General features: G+C 32.3%; 1 protein-coding gene across 1 annotated transcript in view; it reads right to left on the minus strand.

Moving 5' to 3' along the window:
• Window positions 1–24,573, minus strand: part of LOC100141722 (octopamine receptor 1) — a 149,708-nt gene that overhangs the window by 6,471 nt on the left and 118,664 nt on the right. Inside the window, 5 exon segments of the mRNA XM_064355155.1 lie at window positions 1–475; window positions 6,191–6,282; window positions 6,751–6,934; window positions 13,714–13,942; window positions 13,989–14,274. Of these exon segments, the coding sequence (XP_064211225.1) occupies window positions 1–475; window positions 6,191–6,282; window positions 6,751–6,934; window positions 13,714–13,942; window positions 13,989–14,262 (1,254 nt within the window). The 5' untranslated portion in view covers window positions 14,263–14,274.

Raw genomic sequence — 24,573 nt, forward strand, 5'->3', positions numbered from 1 at the left:
CCTTCGTGTCTTTGAAAAATGCTTAACAGTCAGTCGCCAGAAGGCTATCCTGAAGTCGGGGCTGTAGAAGGCGTAGATGAAGGGGTTGATGGCCGAGTTGAACCAGCCCAGCCACGTCAAGTAGGACATGATCAGCGAGTTGACCTGGTTGCTGGGAATGAACGGCGTCAGCAGGTAGAAAATGAAGAAGGGCAGCCAGCAGGCGATGAAGCCGCCCATGACGATGCTGAGCGTCTGTGCCGTCTTGGTCTCGCGGCGGAAGGAGGAGACGCGCGTCGCGGGCTCGAAGTTGAGGGACTCGGGCCGGGAGCGCTGTGGCGTGAACGGCTGCGGCCGGTAGAGGCTGGCGGAGCGCTGCGCCGTCAGAGGCTCGTGATTGAAGGAGTAGTTCAACGGCGAGCGGAGCGAACGAGTGCCGAGAGATTTACGCTGCTCGTGGTTGAGGCTCTGGTTGAGGGGCTCCGCCGACTGCCCGCTGCAACAGGGACAAGTGCGGTCATTCGGTGGAGGTGAGGGCGAAGTCATGCCATGCGAGAGACACATTTTTTTTCTTTTTCTTTATTATAATAATTTAGTACACTGTCCAGTACCAAAATCTTACTTTAAACGTGTTTTATTGGAGGGATTTTCAAAACTTCTGAAAGTGGCAATTTTAAAAGATGTTTTATTAACTTCACCTATGAGCACTGAGCACTCCTTGTTCTTTAAAGGAGAGGAAAAATGTAAAAATTTGTTACATACTTGTTGACTTGTGGTCAACACAAACGCTTGTGAAACTGATTTATTTTACTACACAAAAAAAATTAAATAAATTATGTTTCCTGTTTGTATGAGTAGAAAAAGCATAATATACGGTTTCTCAAAACTGGCGAATTCCGAGTTCAGAGCATTGTAGAGAATCATTTCAGTAGTCCAAATATACAGATTTGTCTACGAGTAATAAATAATGAGTCTGAAAAAATTTTTGAAGCAACTAACATTACATTTCTTAGATAACGTGGATAATAAAATATTTGGTTTACTTATTACATTAAACATTAAAATTGTTTTTATCTTTTTGTGACTTTCAGCACGTTTTTGACTGAAAATGGACATAATATCTCCAAAAATCACCAAATTTGTGTATTTTCTAGTCAAAAATAGTGGACGTGCGCAAATCTTACTGTATTCGCAGTGGCCATGATTTTTATTAATATGTTTTTCGGGACTTTACTAAACAAACTCAGTTGACTAAAAATTTTTAGACATAAATTAAATATTTTCGTTTAATTTTTTTATAATTTAAGAAGTAAGTCATCTAAGGATTCAACGCTAAAGTTTGAAGTAATCTTTCACATTTACGTTCATCTCTTTTTCTCTTAAAACAAAAGGTATTTTTCCTTTGTTAGGATGTGCTTTTACGTTTAGAATTTGCCGCCTTTACGTACTTTTACCTTTTGCCGCTTTATTTTCTTTATTTCTGTCAGTTTTATGCTCTTATTTTTGTTTACGTGTCGTTTTACATACCTTTTTTACACTTGTTTTCATAGAAAAATTGTTACCGTGATCCGGGTTCGAACCCGCGACCTCCCCCGTCGTAAGTGGCGCTTATACCACTGGGCCACCGGGCCCCAGGTACTGACCGGCTTTTGCAGATATTTTAACACAAACTTTTTAAATAAATCAACATTACAAACTATATAATTGCAAAAATTCACCTAAAACGCAAATACATTCAGTTCAAAAGTGGGCGAATTAGCTCGAGAAAACATTTTCTTCCACTTTTTTTCAATTTAATTCTCAAAATTTTCACCAGATTTCATCAAAAGCTATCGGGCGTATAAGTTGATTTTACAATTTTAAAATTGTTTTTACTTTTTTGTGACTTTCAGAACGTTTTTGACCGAAAATGGACATAATTTCTCTAAAAATCACCAAATTGGTGTATTTTCTAGTCAAAAATAGTGGACGTGCGCAAATCCTACTGGATTCGCAGTGGCTATTTTTTATTAATATGTTTTTCGGGACTCTACTAATCAAACTCAGTTAAATAAAAATTTTTAGGCATAAATTAAATATTTTCGTTTATTTTTGTTATAATTTATGAAGTAAGTCAACTGAGGATTCAACTAAAGTTTGAAGTTATGTTTCACCTCTACGTTCATCTCTTTTTCTCTCAAAACAAAAGGTAGTTTCCCTTTATTAGGATGTGCTCTTACGTTTACAATTTGGCGCCTTTACGTACTTTTACCTTTTGCCGCATTATTTTCTTATTTCTGTCAGTTTTATGCTCCGCTTTACGTTTATATGTCTATTTGTTCTCCCAATCTCTTATTTTTGCTTATGTGTTGTTTCACATACCTTTTCTACACTTTTTTTCATAGAAAAATTGTTACACCTGATCCGGGTTCGAACCCGCGACCTCCCCCGTCGTAAGTGGCGCTTATACCACTGGGCCACCGGGCCCCAAGTACTGACCGTCTTTTACAGATATTTTAACACAAACTTTTTAAATAAATCAACATTACAAACTATATAATTGCAATAATTCACCTAAAACGCAAATACATTCAGTTCAAAAGTCGGCGAATTAGCTCGAGAAAACATTTTCTTCCACTTTTTGTCAATTTAATTCTCTAATTTTTCACCAGATTTCATCAAAAGATACCGGGCGTATAAGTTGATTCTACAATTTTAAAATTGTTTTTACTTTTTTGTGACTTTCAGAACGTTTTTGACCGAAAATGGACATAATTTCTCTAAAAATCACCAAACTTGTGTATTTTCTAGTTAAAAATAAATGATTATTTTTTTTATCATTTATTTCATAAATGATTATTTCTAAGAATTTGAGGAAAAACAAGGTTGTCCTATAGTAAAGTATTCAAAAGAAAAAATATCTAACAAGCAAATTAACTTCTGGAAATCTTTTAATAGAATTATTTGATCCTACGATAATCTAACTCTCTCTCCAATACAAAGTCTAGATTCAATGGGTTTTTGTTCCAATAATCCGCACATAAACTGGATTGAAAAAGAAAAGAAGTCGTATTATTGTGGTTATATATTTATATCAAACTGCGACGATAAAAATGGTGGAGGCGCCGGGATACTACATATTATAATTCAAGAAATGTTTGTTTAACTGTAAAGTATCTGTAGACAAATTAAATGTAAAAACTTTGATACAAATCGATAGCCCTTGAAATAAAAACACACCCGCGAGCACTCTTTCTTTATTTAAAGGAGGAAAAAATTTGAGGTGGTCTACACCAATTATTGTTGTGTAACATTTGTAAAAAGCATGGCCTCCTAGATGTATTGAGACAACTTCGTTGTTCAGGCCTGGCGCATCGCTAAGTTCGGCTGATTCTCCACTGGCGCTGCATTTAGCGGACTGACGTTTATTTGACAAATACCAATTTTGAGGTTAAAGACTAATAAATTTGAAAGATGTAAATGTGCATTCGTGAAATACGTAGGAAATGTGAGGATAATTCTAAAGTTGTGCCCTGAATGAACGTTTGGATAGTGTAACTCTTGCAGGAAATCATTTTACGATCATTAGGATTTTTTATTTTCAGCTTCAGAAGATATACAAATTATTTTAGGGTGAATTGGTGGTTCGTCATCGTTTATAAATATTAAAGAAAACGATGTTTCAAAATACCTTTCATTTATTAGGCATACTATATGGTTTTACCAATGGTTTAGGTAGAATGCATTACAAATCTGTGATTTTTAAGACATGGCTTAAGTTTTCTGAAAGGTATTTGCAACCTTTTAACCAGCAGATATTTGCAATACATTGTTTAGGCAAATGAAACTATTTTGCACACACATATTTTCAAAACCTGCTATTGTTAATTTAATTTTAGTAAAATGTACAAAGACAGTCGTTTTTTTCAAATGAAATGGTTTGAAAAGCTCGATCCAGCGTTCCTCTGCTGCGTTACTCTCTGCTGGAGTATCTCTGGACCGTCCGTTCCAAAGACTAGCGGCTAGCCCCTGCCGGTCTACAAATGTTCGCTCAGTCGAAATGTTGCGAGCGGGGTCGAAACAGTACGAACGGAGACCATAACGGACTTCTCATTTCAGCTGGGCATATTGGAATAGTGGTTTTTATGGAAATATGTTGCGCGTGGCTGGGGCTTCGCCCCAGTTAACTAAAAGGAAACAAACCCCACGACCAATTAAACTCGAAAACGTGGAACTCGAAACGTGGAATAGTGTTTTTTTATGGAGCTAGGGTGGCGTACAGTTCATAAACATAAACAACACTATTCCACGTTTCGAGTTCCACGTTTTCGAGTTTAATTGGTCGTGGGGTTTGTTTCCTTTTAGTTAACTGGGGCGAAGCCCCAGCCACGCGCAACATATTTCCATAAAAACCACTAAACCAATATGCCCAGCTGAAATGAGAAGTCCGTTATGGTCTCCGTTCGTACTGTTCCGACCTCGCTCGCAACATTTCGACTGAGCGAACATTTGTAGACCGGCAGGGGCTAGCCGCTAGTGTTCCAAAGTCCCTGCCATAGATTATAGATATTTATAGTTCCTGTCTGGACCTCTGCTCACTCTCACGCACCGCTCGTGAATCACCAAACTCCCGAAAAAAATCTACTACTTTATTAATTTTTTTGAGTTTTTGTATTTAGAATTCATCAATTACATTGTAAGCTCTTTTTCACCTTCTCTTCTGCTGATTGTACTTGTTAAATTCAATTTTTTGTCGGATCTAACCTCACAAATGCTATTTGTCAGATAAACGTCAGTGCGCTAAATAGGGCGCCATCTACGGTCTCGAAAAAACCGCTGAAGCTTATCGATGCGCCAGGCCTGAACAACGAAGTTGTCTCCATACATCAAGGACGCCATGGTAAAAAGGATGGCTTGTAAAACTAATTTATTAATCATTAATGTAACATTAACAGCAATTACTTCGCGAAAATTCTGCACAAATAAGCCGAAAAATGGTCAAATTTACTCAAAAATAGTGTTATTATTTTTTGCGTTATAGATGCGTTTATAATAAAAAAACTCAACTACTTCGCAGAATTTTGTCAAAACTTCTCAAAAAATCATCGAATTGGTTAAACCGTGATGTTTTAAATGCACTTTTCGAGCCTGTAAACACGTTTTTGAGCTCAGAATCTCAAGTTTTACAAGGTTTCCCTAAAGCGGCACGTAAAATCACTGTTACATACTCCTAGACGAGAAATGGAAATCAAATTATTTTCCCATTTTTCTAGCTTCTTAGCATGTTATTCGGCCCAAGCAGAAATACAATTATTTTCAGAAATGTTATTTAAAACAGTTCCTACTTTCCTAAACAGAAAAATACTTCTTGCTATTACGAATTATATTATTTTTATTTAACGCCACGATGTTTGTTTTAAGGTTATCTTTTTATTATTTTTCATTAATTTGATACTTTAAACTGTTGTTTGAGTCTCGGGTAAAGCCTAAGCTAATTAGGAAGCTTCAAAAAGATCGACTTTTAGTGATTTTGTTCCTTTTGTTGGCAAAATTACGCCTTTTCGCCATAAATCATGGGTGTAATTGCGTTTAGATAACAAAAGCGATTATTTAGGATAGCAAACTAACTCAAAATTTGTAACTATGATGATAACAGAGTTTGATACCTTATCACGTTGAGATTCATCCACAAAATGCAAAAATTTTATACGTTAATTAACTGTCACCCAAAAATTTGCTGCGGTCCTATTTATTAACAAAAAATAATTAATAATTAATTTGTTAATATTTAATAATAATAATTAATTATAATAATAATTAACATCGTAAATTTTGGAATGAAAATATTTTGATTTTTGAATATTTTTTGGAAAATTATTTGAAAAAAACTCGCTTGTATTATACAGAGTGGACCATTGTTTTGTAACTTTTGGACCCAATTTTTTTAAACTGAAGAGTGATAAATGTAACAACATTCTAGAAAATAGTTAATTGCTCTTCACATTTTCTACGAGTAAATATGGTTGTAAGTTGTTCCGATAATCAAGATTTTTATTTATTTTTGTACAACTTCATAGGAAGAAATAATGCATTATAAGAATTATTTTTGAAACTTTCATCCATCGCATGACTTTCGCCTTGTTTTAATTTTACACCGACTTGCAAAACAAAACTTGAACCAAATAAAATAAAAAAGAACATTTACCATGCATCACTTATCTGACGAAAATACCTGGGACATCTCAAGTTTTGGTCCTCACATTCAGAGGAAACTCGATCAATGTCAGACTCTTCCTTAACGCTGATGACGAGTTTTTGGCTTTTCTGTAAAAAAAAACGCATTTAGGTAATCCAATCACGATGTTAAATCTAAACGGGTAATTAAATTTTCCACCGAGTTGCGGACTCGATTTAAACTTTATATCGAATATATTAATGGAGTTACATTATTTCATTGACCTGCGGTCCAATCCTGGCCACGGTGGAAGCATCATAAAAGACATTTGCGCGGTAATATCTGGCCATGATACGCAATTCAATAGAGATTTGTTCGCAAACTGTATTAACCACATCATACGTTCGAAATTGCGTTAAACACCACTCAGATAAAGACAAGCAGAAAAACAATCGTTACGTAATTACACACCCACCCAGTCGATATTAAAATAGTGTCTAATAAAAACTCCCATAAATCTTCGTCCGATGACGCATTTGTCGAGTAGACTAATCCGCGCACTTTATCACCGCCTGTATTAAATAAACCATCGCTCAAGTCTTAATTTCTGAACTCACCCTCGAATGGGTGTCGATGTGTGCGAGCTGGTCGTGCCTCTGGGCCACCACACAGGATATCCGCACGTAGACGTAGAGCATGACCATCATGGGTATGAAGAACGAGCCCATCGCTGAAAAGATCACATAGCCCGTGTTCTTATTGTACCTGCAGTTCTTCTCCTCGTGCCTTCCTGGCTCGTACCTGCAACAAAGCGAGAACTATAATTGGGCGCTCAATTAATTAGGTCTTTTCAGACGGAACAATAAGCAGGCGCTGTTGAAATGCTTTTAGGGGATTAGGGGTTGTAAAATCGCCGCTTCGCTATTGTTTTGATACTAAAGTGGTGCGCTCTTTACTTATTATTGGAATTTATGACGTTGTAAAAATACGTGGACTCGAGGGAGAGAGAATGACACTTTTACCTTTTATTTTCTTTAGTGTGGTTGTAATAGGGGATTTTTTATTGTTGAAAGGGTGAGTAAAAACAGCATTAAAGCGGGGTTTCAGATTTGCAAAATGGGGAGAAATAAACGAAATGGGCCGTAGGCAGCGACTTTTGTGTTCTGGCATTATCTACAAAAGTACAACACGTGCGAGAAATAAAAAATAATTAGCATGTATAATTACTTTTTCGGCATGAAAAATAAGACGCACGCATTGTGTATTGTGTTATTATAATTAATAGAAAACTAATAAATCTTCGCCCACTGAAATTAAGATCAGCAGCGTCGATAATTTTTTTTGTGGACACTTGTGTTCATAAATCATTTTGGGAATAAAAACTGATACATCCGAAAGCTTTAAACCTATTTCAAAAATATAACCATGAAATATGAGGACACTAGGTTAAAAAATAAAATAACACAAATCCTTACAGAGAAATCGGAAATAAATTGTGTTTTTGAAAGGCAGCTGAAAAATATTGTATGTAACTCAGTTGCGTTTAACATTATTTTAGAACATTTGAGCATGTTTTTTATCTAAAAACACAAGTCATTAGTACGTATAATTTTTCAAAAATATATAGACTAAAGCGGAAATCACTGAATAGGGCCGTAAAAATAGTCAAAAGTACTAATATTTTACAATTTTTCAGTGTTTCTGCACGTTTTTATTGTAACGTTAGCAATTATGTGGTAAAATTTTGTGAAAAATCATTCGAAAAATTATTAATTTAAGCCAAAAAATGATAGAACTGTGTGCTTCTTCAACCGTCTAAGTTCATTTTTGAGCTAATAACATTTTTTGTAATATGTTGCTAAACTCGTCTGAAAAATAATTCAATTTTGTCATTTTTGTTTTAGCACATTTTTACGCAAGCAATTTATATGAAGCTATTTCATCAAAAATTATCAAAAAAAACACGAGATTATGTAAAGAATTTTATTAATTTTGCGTATTTTCAGAGTTTAAGAATATTTTATTCAGTCAGACACCCAACTATTTCACGAAATTTTGTAAAAAAAATAATATGTAAAATAGCCGAATTGGCTTGAAAATTTATTACAGCACCTTTTTGGAGCTAAAAAGTCGTAATGTTTTCCGAAATTTCACTAACTCTGTCGAAAAATCACTTTAATTTAGTATTTACATGTTTTCCAACTTGTTGGTTGGTTTTGCTAGGATTTAAAAAATAAAAAAGTGGCCATAAATATTTCACTCTGCATATTATGTAACTAACGAGAAAACAGCTGTAATTTACAATTTCATAAACTATAGCTTCAATGATGTATGTATTAAAAATAAAGGTATACCAGAGTTTTTTATACTATTTTTATTTTTTTTTTAATTTATTTGTCTACATTTCGGGAGCAAAAAAAGGATAAAATAAAAACATCACGCCAAAAATTATTTTAGTTATAAACCAAATCGCTAAAAATAAGTTTAAAAATACATTAAGACTGCAAAATATAACAAAAATTTTTGGCAAAATTTGTTGAAATAAATTTATTGAAAGCTTTTTTGGTATTCTAGCTTAAGTATTAGTTAAGTAATTATAAAAACGCCAACGTCTCATTTTACTAAATTAATTTTTTAAATAAAGTTGATAAAAATGTAAAATAATTATTAATGATTGAAAATTGTTTTCTTTTTTGTAAAATTTTGACTTATTTCGACGGAATCTCTTGAGCTAAATCATTGGCTAAACGCTAAATCATTCGCAAAGTTCGTTAATTAGCCATTCCAGGCATAGTGCAATCTGGCACAGAAATTTTCAAAACACATTTAGTATATTGTAAAATTTCTATCAAAATATATTTTTTGTTGTGGATTTAAAATATAAGAGTATATTTAAAATATTTATTATCCAGAATAATTTTTTTTAGAGTTATTTTCATAATACGAATACAAATACATAATATGATATAATACAAATTTTGTCCCGTCCGTCATGTGAAAAAAAAGTAAACTAATAAGAAGTTGCTACAAATTGTTGGAATTAGTGCCTTTTAAATTAATAGGATTTTATAACAATTAATCAGCGATAAAAATGTGAGGTCTTTTTTGGGTCCCGTCCGTCATCAATTTGTATTTCTGTTTCCTGATACTCGTAATTGTAGGTTGCAAATAATTTGACTAGTACTAAAAATAATTCACATCTACTGATAATAATGTACATAAAAATTGAGAATAAAATCTAAAAACTTGTGCAGTGTCCCGTCCGTTAAAATAGAATAGCTTTAATACACTGTTCAGAAGAAAGATATTTTCCATTTTATTATGCTTTGAAAAGCTTAAAAATGCAGTGCGGGGTCAACAAACAAAAAATGAAAATACACTGGGTGTTGCGTTAAAGCAATCAAATGAGGGAGCAATCGTTCGTTCTGCATTAAATATTCAGTGCTTTTTTGGACTTATTATTAATGCATTAGCTTTGAGTCGGCTCACAGCCCTTTCTTATTCTATTAGTCACATCCTGACAGTGATATACCTAATTTCATTATTTTGATATTTGGCTGACTTTGTAATTTGAACGAGATGTGCTTACGCCATGACATTGACACACATAAACTCATTATTGGCATTCATCTGAAACTTTAGAGCTGGTGTAATTTAATTTTGTTTCAAAATCATGTTCCTGCATTCATTATATTAATTTCTAGACAAAAAAATTACGAACCTAGCAGACGGTGAAAATATATGCTTTGTAAAGGAGAATATTAATCTTTGTACAAGTGTTTACACACTTTCTAACTTTTTAATTCGATTATTTAATGTTTTTGATTGTAATTAGGAAGTAAACAATTTTTTGTAATTACAGGTTCGTTAAAAGCGCTTAACTAACCCTTCTCATATTAATTGTCATACCATTGTGTTATCATTTGGTAGTTTAGGGTTAGTTTCTGTCAATAGATCTCCAAATTAGGCCGTAAGGCAGGCCTCACGAGTTTTCCTAAAGATATGGCTATCTGGCGTAATTAAAACACGTAATAGAGGGAACGTTGATGTTGGTATTGATAAACGATGGTAATGTGCATACATTACCTTAAGTAAAGTTATTTGCTACGTTAATTCCATTCAAACTGTTTCAATGAAAGGTAATATTCGCGTGTTCACTGCGACGTGGTTGAAATGCTGATTAAAAATTATTTCAAACGGAACTAAAAATAGAACAATGTGATTAATATCGGGAAATGGCTTCAGTGGAAGTATGTTTTCTAAAAATAGCAGCATAGACGCGTTACCACAAAAATCGGCAGCGAAATAATTCTGAAATCTACTTTTGCAAAAGCAAACGAGGAAAGCTTTATAACTGGATAATGGTGACCAATGGCACGATTTGACCTTTACCTATGTTCCGGCAAGTTCAAATCCATTGGGAAAACCGGAAAATTCCGGGTGCGTTGGAGGCTATTAACGCATTCATAAAGCATAAAACACTAACTGTAAAATTGCTCCAGGTGAAGGAAAAAATAAATTCGTTGGATTAAGTCAATTTTTCTGTTAATTTATTTTCAACAAAGTTTCTGCACTTGCTGCATATTAAATTACTGCAATTTTCACTAGTTAGCTTGCGTATTTTACATAATACAACTTTAGACAATGGACCTCCTGTTTGGTTAGCGGGCTCCATTTAATCAGTGCACTAGCGTTACAAAAGCCAAATCCTGTACGACGGCAGTGAAAAACAAAAAGTTACAACATGGCCAAAATTTTATACAAAGACTCAAGAACACACATTTTGGACAATTATTTTCTGGTTTTGAATCCTGCAAGTATTATTTAACGAATTATTTTTTAAATTGTAAAAACATTAATTAAAGTAGAACAGCCATTGCATTTTAACGGACGGGACACTGCACAAATTTTTAGATTTTATTTTTAGTTTTTGTCAGCAGTATTACTAGAAATATTTTTTTTAAGGGAACGTAGTATCGTTCAAACTGTTTGCAACCTACATTTGGAGCCACATTTTTTAAATACGCACAGGAAAAAAATACAAGTTGATGACGGACGGGACACAAAAAAAGTCCTCACATTTTTATCGTTGATCAATCTTTTTAATTCTGTTAATTTAAATTATCAGAAAATACCATTTTCCACCTTCCAAATATTTCACGAAAGTACGTCATTTCCTCCCGAGGGAGAAAAATTTTTTATATTACGTTTTAAGAATTAATTAAATACAGTAGACACCTACCTCCAAATAGAAGCAAATTGGTCTTGTTATTTTATTCAAGAAATTCTTCAGAGAAAAACTTGATAAAAGTATGGAAAAGATCCAAGCATTGAAGAAAAAATTGGTAATAAAATATGCCTGTTTTCCAATATTTCAAGATTTTTACTATATTTTTAATAATAAATACGAAGCTATCTAAACAGCCGTTGCTTAATGAACTTTTTTTTTATTACGAAAATATCGATTCGGATAAGGTTACGAGAAATGTAATAACTAATAATATATCTTAAAATAAAGGAGAATCCTGTAAAATTTTAATCTTTTTTATTATAAAATTCAAATTGTTATAAACTTTGTGTGCACCAAAACAAAAAAAATCAACAGATTTTCTGGAACGCCTGCATACTTTTACACCACACACTTTCTTTAAAAGACCGGTTAGAAACCATATTTTGGATTTTTCTTTGTAGAATAACAGTTGTGAATAATTGTGAAAACAAAACAAAATTTGGGCTACGTTCCAGGAAGTTCGCGCCGTTCAGAACTCCGGAAAGTTCCGGGTAGATTCGCTGTTATTAGAGTCAGCACAAAACACCTTTATTTTTGCAGTTACAGAAACCAATCAACAAAAAATCCTTACCCAATTGTTTTAAACAAGTATTTGCAAATTTGTCAACAAAAGTTTTAAAAACAAAAAATCCACCACCTCATAAGACTTTAATTTGATAACTCGTTGAGCGCAATCCCGGAATAATGTGCCTTGCACAAGTTCGTGTTTATGTAGAACAATGCAAAAGTGGGGCTTAGATTCAAAACCTCGTCTAACAAATGCAAGCTTTCTGCCCCAAAGTTCGGCTCATTATATGAAACGGCTCGAAATTTATAAACCCGTAGAACTTCAACGTAATAAATGACGACACGTTTCACCATGTTGTCCCACGACCATATTTTTGCGACTGTTTTTAATAAATACTAATAAACTGATAGGTAAATAAGTGTCATTTTCCATTACCTAGCATTTACTATTTTTACCTAACAATTATTATTTTCACCTAGAGTTTGTTTTTGGGGAGTAATAAAGCGATCAGTAATAAACCCGATATTGATTAATAAAAAATAATAAATGGTCAATATTTGCACTCATTTGCACAGTAAAAAATTTAAGTTACAAGAAAACCACGTTCAGTACTTTTTGCATAGTTTAAATAAACGCTCAGAAGCTAGGGATTCTAGACTCTCTAGTTTTGGAATGCTATTATTTACTGCGCATTTACTATTTTTACTGTGCATTTATTTTTTTTAATGTGCAGTTATTATTTTCACTGTGCATTTATTATTTTTATTGTGCAGTTATTATTTTCACTGTACCATTTATTATTTTTAATGTGCAGTTATTATTTTCACTTTGCATCTATCATCTTTACTCTGCATTTATTATTTTTACTGTGCATTTAATATTCGACTGTGCATTTATTATAGTACTGTGAATTTACTATTTTTACTGTCCATTTATTATTTTGCTGCGCATTTATTATTTTTACTGTGCATTTATTATTTGACTGTGCATTTATTAGAGTACTGTGCATTTATTATTATACTGTTTATTTATTATTTTTACTGTGCATTTATTATTTTTAATGTGCAGTTATTATTTTCACTGTGCATTTATTATTTTTAATTTCCATCTATCATTTTTACTCTGCATTTATTATTTTTACTTTGCATCTATCATCTTTACTCTGCATTTATTATTTTTACTGTGCATTTATTATTTGACTGTGCATTTATTAGAGTACTGTGCATTTATTATTTTACTGTGCATTTATTATTTTACTGTGTATTTATTATTTTTACTGTGTATTTATTATTTTACTGTTTATTTATTATTTTTACTGTGTATTTATTATTTTACTGTGCATTTATTATTTTACTGTGCAATTATTATTTTTACTGTGTATTTATTATTTTACTGTTTATTTATTATTTTTACTGTGCATTTATAATTTTTTTGTTGGTAACATTTTAAGCCTTCTTCTTAATATCTGAATTCTAGATTATAAACACAATTTTAAAACACGTTTCCAATAGTAACGTGTTTAAACAAATTTAACAGACGCTTCTCATAGCATCGTGCTTTAAATTAAAATGTTCCAACAAAAAAAGTTCTCTGGTGTCTCGCATACGCTCGTTGCATAATTTTCGCGTTCGTATTAATAATATTATACTATACTGTGCATTTATCATTATTACTGAACAAAAATACTTATCATGCATTTAATTTAATTTGTCACCTTTGTTTACGATTTATACTTAGAATGTTTACTTAGCGTTTAATTTTTTCCGTTTATTTATCACTCACCATCCAAACATGGGCGGACAGGTGATAAGCGCCGAGCTCATCCACACCACCAGGATCATGGTGAAGGCCAACCTCTTGGAGCGCCTTCGCCTGGAGTAGCTCAGGGGCTGAGTCACGGCCAGGTATCGGTCCACGCTGATGGCACACAGGCTCAGGATCGATGCCGTGCACAGGAGGATATCGAGCGAGACCCAGATGTCGCACAGCACCCAGCCGAGCTCCCAGGCACCTGGGGGAAAGGGTTAAATGGGGTTGGAGCGGTTGTTGGGGTTTACCCATGAGGGTGTTGGCGACGGCCGGAGGCATCACAAAGACGCCGACGAGCCAATCGGCGATTGCCAGCGACATGACGAAGCAGTTGGTTACTGTGCGTAATCGCTTTGTTGTTATCACAGCCAGAATAACGAGAGTGTTGCCGATGATCACCACGACGATGACCACGCTGAGGAGGCCGGCGAGGGCCAGCTTTTGGATGTGGGTGGTGGAGTCCTCCACGCTGGAGTTGGTCGTCAATGGGGGGTCGCGCAGGCTAGACGACTCGTTCGACATTCTTAGTCATTTCTGGAACAAACAAGCAAAAAATTGGACAAAGGAGAAAAAGTTGAATTAACATACAAGGACTAAGGTCGAAGACACGAAACTGGTCTATTTTATGTAATGCAACAAAAATATTGCGTAAACTGCAGAAAAACGAGGCATAGATTAAAATGACTGCGTTTACTTTAAAATCACCTAAAATTGGTTATTTTATCACTCGGCCTTTTTGTTTAATAATGACTTAATTTTATTCCTACTATATTTTTCGCCCGATTTAAATATGAAACTACTAGACTGATAATAGCACAAGCTTATCCCCAAAACATATCCCTTTTAACTAAATAAAGAAATTCTGTAAATGTGGAGTTGACTTTGGTCACATCTGTTCCTGAAATCTTCCTACATCTACTTCGAGAAAATATGGATCGGGTTCACCACTTAAAATTGAGTTACTACGAGTGGTAAACTGTTTTTTTTTTAGTAGAAATAATTTTTGTATGTTTTTATTTACTTGATGTTGTGCCATATGTAAAATTATATTGTCTAAACCAGTGGTTCGTAGCTTTTTATCTGATCAGGTCTGGCTTGACTTGAGCGGACAAGTCTCTATCTTGCGGACGCTGTAAGTGTTTGATTTTTTGTTTGGAAATTTCTAATGCTATTTTCACGATTTCCTAGTTAGGTTAAAAAAACTATCAAAATAAGCTCATAAAAGGTTATTTTTTGCATAATTTGAGTTCTGTATAAAAAATAACATAGGGAATAAGGAATTATTACTGAAACGCCCGAAATATACAAACTTCGAACTTATCTGTGTATCGATAAAGAGTCTTAATAATATTAACAATACATTTTTTTGTAACGAATTACTCTATTTTGCGATTCCTGGTACCATAGTTCAACAGGAAAAGACCATTTATTTAAAAAATACAAATTAAGAAATTACACTCGAACAAAATACGCTAAAAAATACAAAAGGAAATAGAAATTCTTATTAAATAAATCACGGTTCTATTTAACTTATGTCCTAACATAGCCCACCACATATCTTATCTATGGTAGGTACTTAATACAACACAGAGAAAGGCCAATCACTAAAAAGGCTAGTTTGAAATAACTCCGTTAAAAAATTTACAAATTTTGCATAAATTAACTTTTTTTTTACATATAGAAGATCTCTAAGACGGTCACTAGCAGTGGTAAATGCGCCACTTTTGGATCAAGTCAGACAATTTTGTTATTAAAAAAATTATAAATAATTAAGTTAGACGTTTTTTGACAAAATTTAGGGAAACAAATGAGTTTCTAGCTTAAAAATGGACAAAGATTCACTAAATTTTAGACGAAATTTGGCTGAAAGGTTTTAAAAAGGTAAAAAATGTTTTTTTTCGATTGGATCTGGTATTTTTTGGTTTAGAAATTCACGGAATACGTGAGTTCTGACCGAAAAATGCAATGAAACCTTGAAAAAGTTCAAAAATAATGCAACGGTGAGCTTACTTTAATAGTTTTTTCGCAAAAATACTTGGAAAACAGTGCAAATTTGACGATAATTTGGATATTTCACATCATTTTCGACTAAAAAACTATTACAAAAAGACACAAATTCGGAGTTTTTGCGGTAGATTTGTGATGAAATTACGCAAAAATTCCGGATTTCTGAGAGATAAACTTTTAGGTTTCAGATTGAAAAAGTGCTGAGGCGCGCTTTCGATTCAATTTCGTATTTTTTGATTTTGAATTTTGCGGTATAAGTGAGTTCTAACCACAAAATGCAATGAAACCTTAAAAAAGTTCAAAAATAATGCAATAGTGAGCTTAATTCAGTAGTTTTTTTGCAAAAATACTTGAAAACGGCGCAAATTTGAAGGTAATTTGGGTATTATATATCATTCTTGAGTAAAAACTCTTACAAAAATACACAAATTTGGAGTTTTTGCGGAAGATTTGTGATGAAATTAGGCAAAAATTCCGGCTTTTTCAAACATAAACTTTCAGGTTTCAGATTGAAAAAGTGCTGAAGGGCGCATTGAAAAGGGTGAAAAATGTTTTCTCGATTTAATGCAATGAATCCTTTAAAAAGTTCACAATAATCCAATAGTGAACCTAATTCAGTAGTTTTTGTGCAAAAATGCTTGGGAAACGGCGCAAATATGACGATAATTTGGATATTTCATATCACTTTTGACTAAAGAACATTATAAAAATAGACAAGTTCGGATTTTTTTTTTGGTAGATTTGTGATGAAATTAAGCAAAACCAAAAATTCCGAGTTTCTGAGACATAAACGTTCAGGTTTCAAATTGAAAAAGTGCTGAAAGGCGCTTTAAAAATGGGGAAAATGATTTTTTTGATTCAATTTGGTATTTTCTGATTTGGAATGTTGCGGAAATATGTGAGTTCTGACCGAAAAATGCAATGAAACCTTAAAAAAACTTCACAAATAATCCTGTAGTGAGCTTAGTTCAGTAGTTTTTGGGCAAAAAAAAAACAGCGCAAATTTGACGATAATTTGGATATTTTATATCATTCTTGATTAATAAATCCTACAAAAATACACAAATTTGGAGTTTTTGTGGAAGATTTATAATGAAATTAAGCAAAAATTCCGGGTTTCTGCAACAAAAACTTGCAGAAAATCATAATAAGACGTTATTTTAAAATTGTGGTTTGATTTTTTATTCAGAATTTCTCGAAATACTTATGTGAATTTCGAACTGAATCATCAACTTACAGGCTTGGAAAATTCCAAAGTAATGTCTTTTTCACCTTAATTTGGTGTTTTTTGAAAAAAATGTGGCGAATAATTAGACTGTCAAATAAAAAATAAGTGCTAAAACGCTAAAAGAAAATGTTTTTTTTCGTTTTTTTTTTTTAGTTTACTGTTTAGAATTTTACGTTTTTTGTCTTAATTTGGCGGCGTACGAACTAAACGAAAAAAAAGTAGAATTAAGTAAAATATGACGAAAACATTGGGATTGTTTAAATAAAAAAATTTAAGAACATAAGAGCAGTGAAAAACAAAGAACCAGTAGAAAAAAAAATGTAGCAAAAGGTAGGCACTTAAGATAAAGGCGCTAAATTGTAAACGTAACCACTTAGTTTATTAAACAATAAATACCGTTCAATCAACTTGAAAATAAAACTGAAGAAGAGAAGAACTGAAGAATAAAACTTTTTTTAAACTTTGTTTTTTAAAGAGTAGCAATACAAGACATTAATTTCTGTCTAATTTTCAAGAAAAAATACCAATGTAATGTACTACAAATTTATATTTATTTACGTATTTTGCGAATTTAAGCGATGTTCTTTAGTCTGTTAATTTTTGTCAACAGGTAGTTCGACTTATAGAGGTTCCACTGTATAAAGATTTTTATTTGTGTAAATCAGCAGGTGAAAATATTTTTTTACTGTCTAAACGTTTGAACAAAAAGTAGATGTTCCTTTTGCAACAATAAATGACTTGAAATTGTTTTTTTAATAAGAAAAGTAATAAAATTAATAAAAGTAATAATAAAAATTTTAATAAAAAGACAATGTGAAGCACTGATTAATGCATCTTGCATAAAATAATTGTGAAAAGTGACTTTGAGAACACCCTGATCTTGATTATTTTTACAATTTGAAGAGGTGTCAAAAAACTTTGTCACCGTGAGAGTATTTCGGAGCTCGAGGTCAAAGTTCCTCACAGTCCCTAATTGATCTTTTTTTAATATTTAAAAAGTTTTCGTATTTATTTTGCACGCGGGAATGGCAACAGCTCAAACTTTGGAAATGTATCCTTCATTATAATTTCCAGTAGCATATCTGGCGGCTAAAATGAAATTTAATCTCTCCACACAATTAATAATAATTCTCGCCTCAACTCAAAAACTGTTAGTTGGATTAGCCACTACACGTGAACTCTGGTTAAATAATTACACACTTTAGCGGGGATTGCACTGAGTTATTATGCAAAGCCGTTCAACGCTTAGGAAAACAGCTGCTCATTATAATTCCAACTCAATCAAAGTTTATATGCAGGTAAGTACGAAGCTAGAGAACCTGAACGCAATTTAGAGGAAGAAAATTCCGGATGGCGCACTAATGATGAATGTTGAAGGAGTTGAAACAATACCCACTTTTCCAGGTAGTGATTAAAAAGCAATCGAGCTGTTTTCCTTAAAATGCAAAGTGCTGTTGATCAGTTTTGGATCGAACAACGCGCTTGTGCTTGTTTTGCATAACCCTTGATGCCCGTAAATAACGAGTGGCACAGCCGACAGATTTTATTTGCATTTTTTACACTCCAAACTTACTAAAACAATGAAAGCTCCACTTTGAATGGCAAAATTCATAATCTGCGATTGGTAAACGATTCGAGAACAATCCCAAAAATGCGATTATTTCCGGCGCAATTTAATAAGGAGCTTCATTGCCCGCTTTCCCCGAAATTGGCGTCATTTCATTCAACACAGCTGATTATTATCAAGCCGACAATAAATTTAATTACCCTAAAGAACCCGGGTCATGCATATGGTGCAGACATGTGTGTTATAAATTTTCCCGTTACACACATTGAAATTTTAAAAATAATGCCAAAATCAATGCAAGGGACTAAGGTAAGGGAAGTAATAACAAGGATTCAGTCGAGTCTTCAGTAAATCGTCTCTCTAATGACATTCGTCTTGAAGAAATCCGGAAAATGTATATTTCTGACGTTTGCGTGCCTTCGGATTACGACGCATTTTTCATTTAAACATTGGGACCTTCAAGAAGGATTTTACAGCGATTTTTTCAACGAATGTGGTTGCTGCTGCAATTTCTCTTATTGTTTCTTTGAGTTTAAATCTTTCTTTGCTATTCAGTGACGGATCTTGATAACTACTGTTTTTTTTAACAAGAGAGAGTTTATACTAATTTGTTTTCTGCTTACTGACTCGTTATAACTCTAAAATATACAGGGTGTTCTGTCTAAATACCACATTGGAAGCATTGAATCAATAATGATAGTCATCTGAAAATTTGTATACAACTATAATTTCTTAGGCCCTGCTCAATAAAAATATTGTCAAGATGGTGACACTTCCGGTTATACCGGAAGTCGCTATCAACTTTCTTATTTTAAATGGAAAGCTATATTTTTTAATGCGTTTTTGGATTACTAGAATTATTTTAAGCTAGTTTTCATAAGCTTCCCCTATATCTAACTTTAGCCGTTTACGAAATATTTAAGGTTTTTAATTTTTTTTTGGATTTGCACCTTCCAGTTCAAAAATCGAAAACTCTGCTATTTTTAAAAATTCGGAATTAATTTTTAGCTCATTTAAAAGAGGAAGCCCAGGTCTTTCTTTTGGTGTTTTCAAATTTCTAAAAAAGAATAACATACCCCAAATTTTTAAAGTTAAGTTTGTAGAACTTTAAGCACCCATAAGTCTATTTTTTCAAATGAAATTCCACAAGTTTTATTTCATTAAAGCGTAGAGAATTTAATTCTGTATCGATCCGTATTAACATTTCCTATACTTATGTCTAATAGTTTTCAAGTTAGAATAACTTTTTGTTAGAATTGAAAAATTCATTAGCCATAGGCTAATTTTTTTTCATAGATTGCCACGGAAACGAGAGAAAAAATATGAGAAATTAAAGTTTTTTAAACCAACATTCAATGAATTTATTTAGTTTTCACATACAATTTTGAACAGAGTTTGTCGTTTGTTTAATCAAAAATGTTTTTGTCGCAAACTATGGAAAAATAGCTGTAGTTAGTAAGAAATTTTTTGCAATGTCAAAAAAACCAACATAACTTAAAAATTATCACAGATAGGTATAGGGAATGCTAATACAGATCAATGCAGAAAAAAATTCTCCTTCATCTAGTAAAATAAAAATTGGGACATCCCATTTGAAAAAATTAAGTTATGGTTACTTGAAGTTGTCCAAACTTAACCTTAAAATTTTTGGGTTTATTAACTTCTTTTCCAATTTCGAACTCACTGAAGAACAGATATAGGCCTTCTTTTTTAATTCTCCAAATATGATTTCGAAATCTCTGAAACTAAGAGAGTTACCGATTTTTTAAGTGACAGGTGCAAATCCAAAAATTTTTAAAAAATCTTAAATATCTCGAAAACGATTAAACTTAGGTATAGGGAAAGCTGATAAAAACGGCCTTAGAATAACTAAACTAATCCAAAAACGCACTAAAAAACATAGCGTTCCATTTAAAATAAGAAAGTTGATAGCGACTTCCGGTATAACCGGAAGTGCCGCCATCTTGAAAATATTTTCATTGAATAGAACGCAATAGATCATGACTGGATACCAATTTTCAAGTAAATATCTTTACTACAACTTTTATTACTTCTAATGTGGTTTTTAGACGGAACACCTTGTATAATAAATATTTAAAAAACTAGACGTTCCATTTTTTTTCGACTTCAATTTCAGTATTCTACCGATGCGCATTGGTTTCACCTATTGGTACAAAACGTTGTAAATTAGTGTAATTTGAAGTTAAAAAACTTTTTAACGAATTAAATCCCAACGAAAATGTATGTGTGTTGTGCTGTCTTTCTTTATAATTTCCAGATTAGATGAAATAGAAATAAATTTGGTAAAATCGCTAGTTCTGTTATCGCCTTTGGAACTTACCTCTAGTTAGAATTCGAACTTTTCCGTCTATAAATCTCCCGAAAGCTCTTAAACTCACTTTCGAATTGATAAGTCTCTGTAGTAATGTTGCAAAAATAAAATTTCAAGAGGTTGCTACATAAAATATTGTCGAAATTGAAAATACTTTGGCCATATATTATGGAAACTTCTGGACACTGTAATTTATGGCGTCCTAAAAAATGTAAAGCGCTTCTTGAAAACACTCCCTCTGAAATTTTTATGAAACGGAGAAACTTAATTTTTTCGCACACCGTCGTTAACAGCAATAAAAGGCCTAGATTACCCTAATAGTTTCCTTGTTAACAAGCATTGCGTGCCGGGGCTTATCGCAGGACTTGCCAGAACCTTGTAACAGTTTTGTAAAAGGTGGATTTGGGACGCGGCACATTTCGTATTCATTTTGTTTCCTTTCATATGTCGCTACTTCTTCATATTCCCGACGCGGCCGAATTTTTTTCTAATCGGACATTTACATTTCAGACACGGAAGTGGCTCACGCCCTTCCTGCTTTTTCTCCTTTACTTTGTATCACGCGTGAGATTAGATCATTCTTAATGCAGTGATATTTCACAATTGTGACACGAACGAGCCACACACAGAGAAGTTGTAAAAAATGCACAAAAGGGGAAAATCAATCAGGTGCATAAATTTGCACAAGCTGATCGGTGTAGTTGGAAAGTGGGCTTGAACGGGAGAAGTTTAATCAAAGTTGCGAGATTTACTAGGAACCATTAACCAGATATGGATTTTTGCGGAAAATGAGAGACATAATAATTTTTAATTTTTTTTTAATTTCTAATAACTTTATTGTAACTAGAAATTTTCTGGGATCTTTCACTTCACAGCTTTTAACACGTAACGATTCACAAGGTTTTTAATTTGACAAATGCCGTTTTTTCAGATTGAGTGATCTCGTAATGAACAATTCCAATATTTAGTAATGAATGCAGTTTTTGTCTATTTACATGATTTATTTACTTATCTCGGAGCAGTTATGCGTTTATTGATTTGTAAACTGAATGCGAATTATCCAAATATTTGCAAATTTATCTCTATTTCGTGACTGCTGATAGCAACTTTATTTAAAACGTACGATAAATTTGGAAAATTGTTTTAGATAAAAGTATAAAAATCAATGCGTTCTCATTTTATTTATTCGATTTTTTGCAAAATTATTTTTATTATACTTATAAGAACCAATCAATCCACAATATAAATGCCACTTATTACGTAAGTTAAAATTGAAAATAATAGTTTTATTGATTGTACTTTGTGTTTAGATTAAAAAGTTATTAGTACTTCCTAGTATCCTAATATGTAAACGAATGTGTACGTATGATATTCACAAGTTTACCAGTTAATGATTTTATGTAATTTTTCACTTAAATTATTTTACATCTGATCTGATAATTGCATGAATTACTGAATGTGGCTTCAAACTGGAGCTGTTTTTCTCAGAAAACAACAATTAACAAAAAATAATTTAAAAAAATGTAAAAGGACTCAGCCCTAAATAAATAATTATCATCAAAGTTTTAGTTTAGTTTTTTTTCAGATGTGAAAGTTAAACCCATAAAGAAGCACGTAACTTATAATAACTCACCTTTATGAATAAAATTTTCCAAGTTCGAGCAAGTATTTGCTGCTTGATTACGAAAAAATAATAAAAGGATGTAAAAATATCTCATCCCTGAATAAAAACCACGAAAGTTTCAGTTTATTCAGTTCTTTTTCAAGAATAAAAGTAGAAATCTCACAAGTACAAGAAATCTGTACTCATCTTTTATGAATAAACATTTCAATTTGTTATCTGCTTGATTAACACATCAATCCACTGATTATAAGCCTTGCTCTTGATTTAACAAATATAATAAAACAAATTTTTATTTTTTATTTTTATTTTATATTTCTCTTTGAACTTTGAAAGCAGGGTTATAACCATATGACAAAATACAGAATACAAAAAAAATTGTTGCAGATTTAGCGTTTTAAGACAATTTTGTAACAAAATTATTTCATTTAATATTTGTTTAAGCAATTATAAATTCTTATTCATTCTTCTTACATATTTCACTTATTAATTGTCTTGGTTAAGAAAATTTGTGACAAGATTCAACATGACGATAACGAACGTGGCTCTGGGTAAACAACTATGTTACTGTGATTAATGAATTTCATCTACATATACTCCCATTAAAATACGGTTATGCAAACAAACTACTCGAAACATTTAAACCAAACAGTTAACTGAGGGGCCCAATCTCCATTTGATAAAAAAATTTTGCAATTTCTAACGCAGAATTTAAAACTAAAGTTACTTATTTAGTAAAAATGTTAATCTCCAGTCTATTTTTTACATAGAAAATTGCAGTAGAATTAAATTGAGCAAAATCATCCGTTTCGTTTTTTCTTATTTTTGTTTATTTCTTTCATTATTTCAAATATTTTTGCCAACAATTTTTGCAAAAAATGGTCTTTGTACTTTTGAATTTATCAAAGACATGATAATGCTAACTCATCCATCACATGTTTAAATTTTGAAAAGAAAACTTTGTTAAAACGTGAGAGGCTTTTCTCGTTTCCTGAAAAGTTAATAAAGCTTGAACTACACCGCTCTACTCGTCTTAAAAATGCTATAATTTGTAATAATTTAAAACCTCGATAATATTCCATTCCCCCACCAGACTACCCATTTTACGGCGATTTATAATTTATAAACCACAGCCAAAATATTCGAATATTTTATTATATTTCAGCATAATCCTTTTCTCGTTTATTATACGTGGGAATTAACCGCGCTCCAAAATTCGGCATTTCGATCACGCTTCAACCAAATATATTATTTAGGTCGTGTCTCATTGTTGCTAAAAGTGAAAAAACCGAAGCTCATATTACGTTCTAATTTAGTTAAGGCTCTGTCTCTGAACACGGAAAGCAGTGGCGTCTCGCAGTGGCTGATACACAACCAAGTGATGTATTTTTTTATTGTAACTCAAAAGCAGAAACATGAAAGTACATCTCGTTAATATGTAGGTAAAAATGTAGTTACTTTGCGGAATTTTTTCTACGGAGAAAAATGTACTAGTTGAGGTGATTTAGCCCGTTTTGTAAGTGAGAAACTAGATTTTTTTGTGGAAAAAAAGTATAAATAAGTAGGTATTTGGTATCTTTTAATTATTTTTGCTTTTTTCAAATGCCTAAGCTAAAATCCAACTTTTCTAGAGATATTTTTGCTCAAAACAAACAAGAAATTGTCTATGAAACTATTTTCCAGCATTTTACTTAAATTTCAGTTCAAAACTCAGTTTGCCTAAGCTAGGCCAAAAGTAACTAATGAAATGACATTGTTTTGAACCTTTTCCTTAGAGTTAATAATAATAATACTTTTAACAATATACAACGAATAAAGAAAAGAACCCAATTTTTCTTTAACCAAGTGAATATCGTTTCCATTAAATGAGAACCATTATTTTACGAAATTCTCCCGAAATTTTCTAAATTTTTTTTAAACTAAAAGCTCACTTTCCCACATAAAATATTGTTCAAACAAACCGAAAATTTATTTGTAAAAGCCTTTAACTTAATTATTTTATTTTTAAGTATAGGTGGTCAAGAGCTAAAAAGTGCAGTTTACTGCTAATAAGGAAAAAATTTAGAATGAAGATCGAA

Source organism: Tribolium castaneum, chromosome 2 (genome assembly GCF_031307605.1).
Source record: "Tribolium castaneum strain GA2 chromosome 2, icTriCast1.1, whole genome shotgun sequence".
Classification (NCBI taxonomy): domain Eukaryota; kingdom Metazoa; phylum Arthropoda; class Insecta; order Coleoptera; family Tenebrionidae; genus Tribolium; species Tribolium castaneum.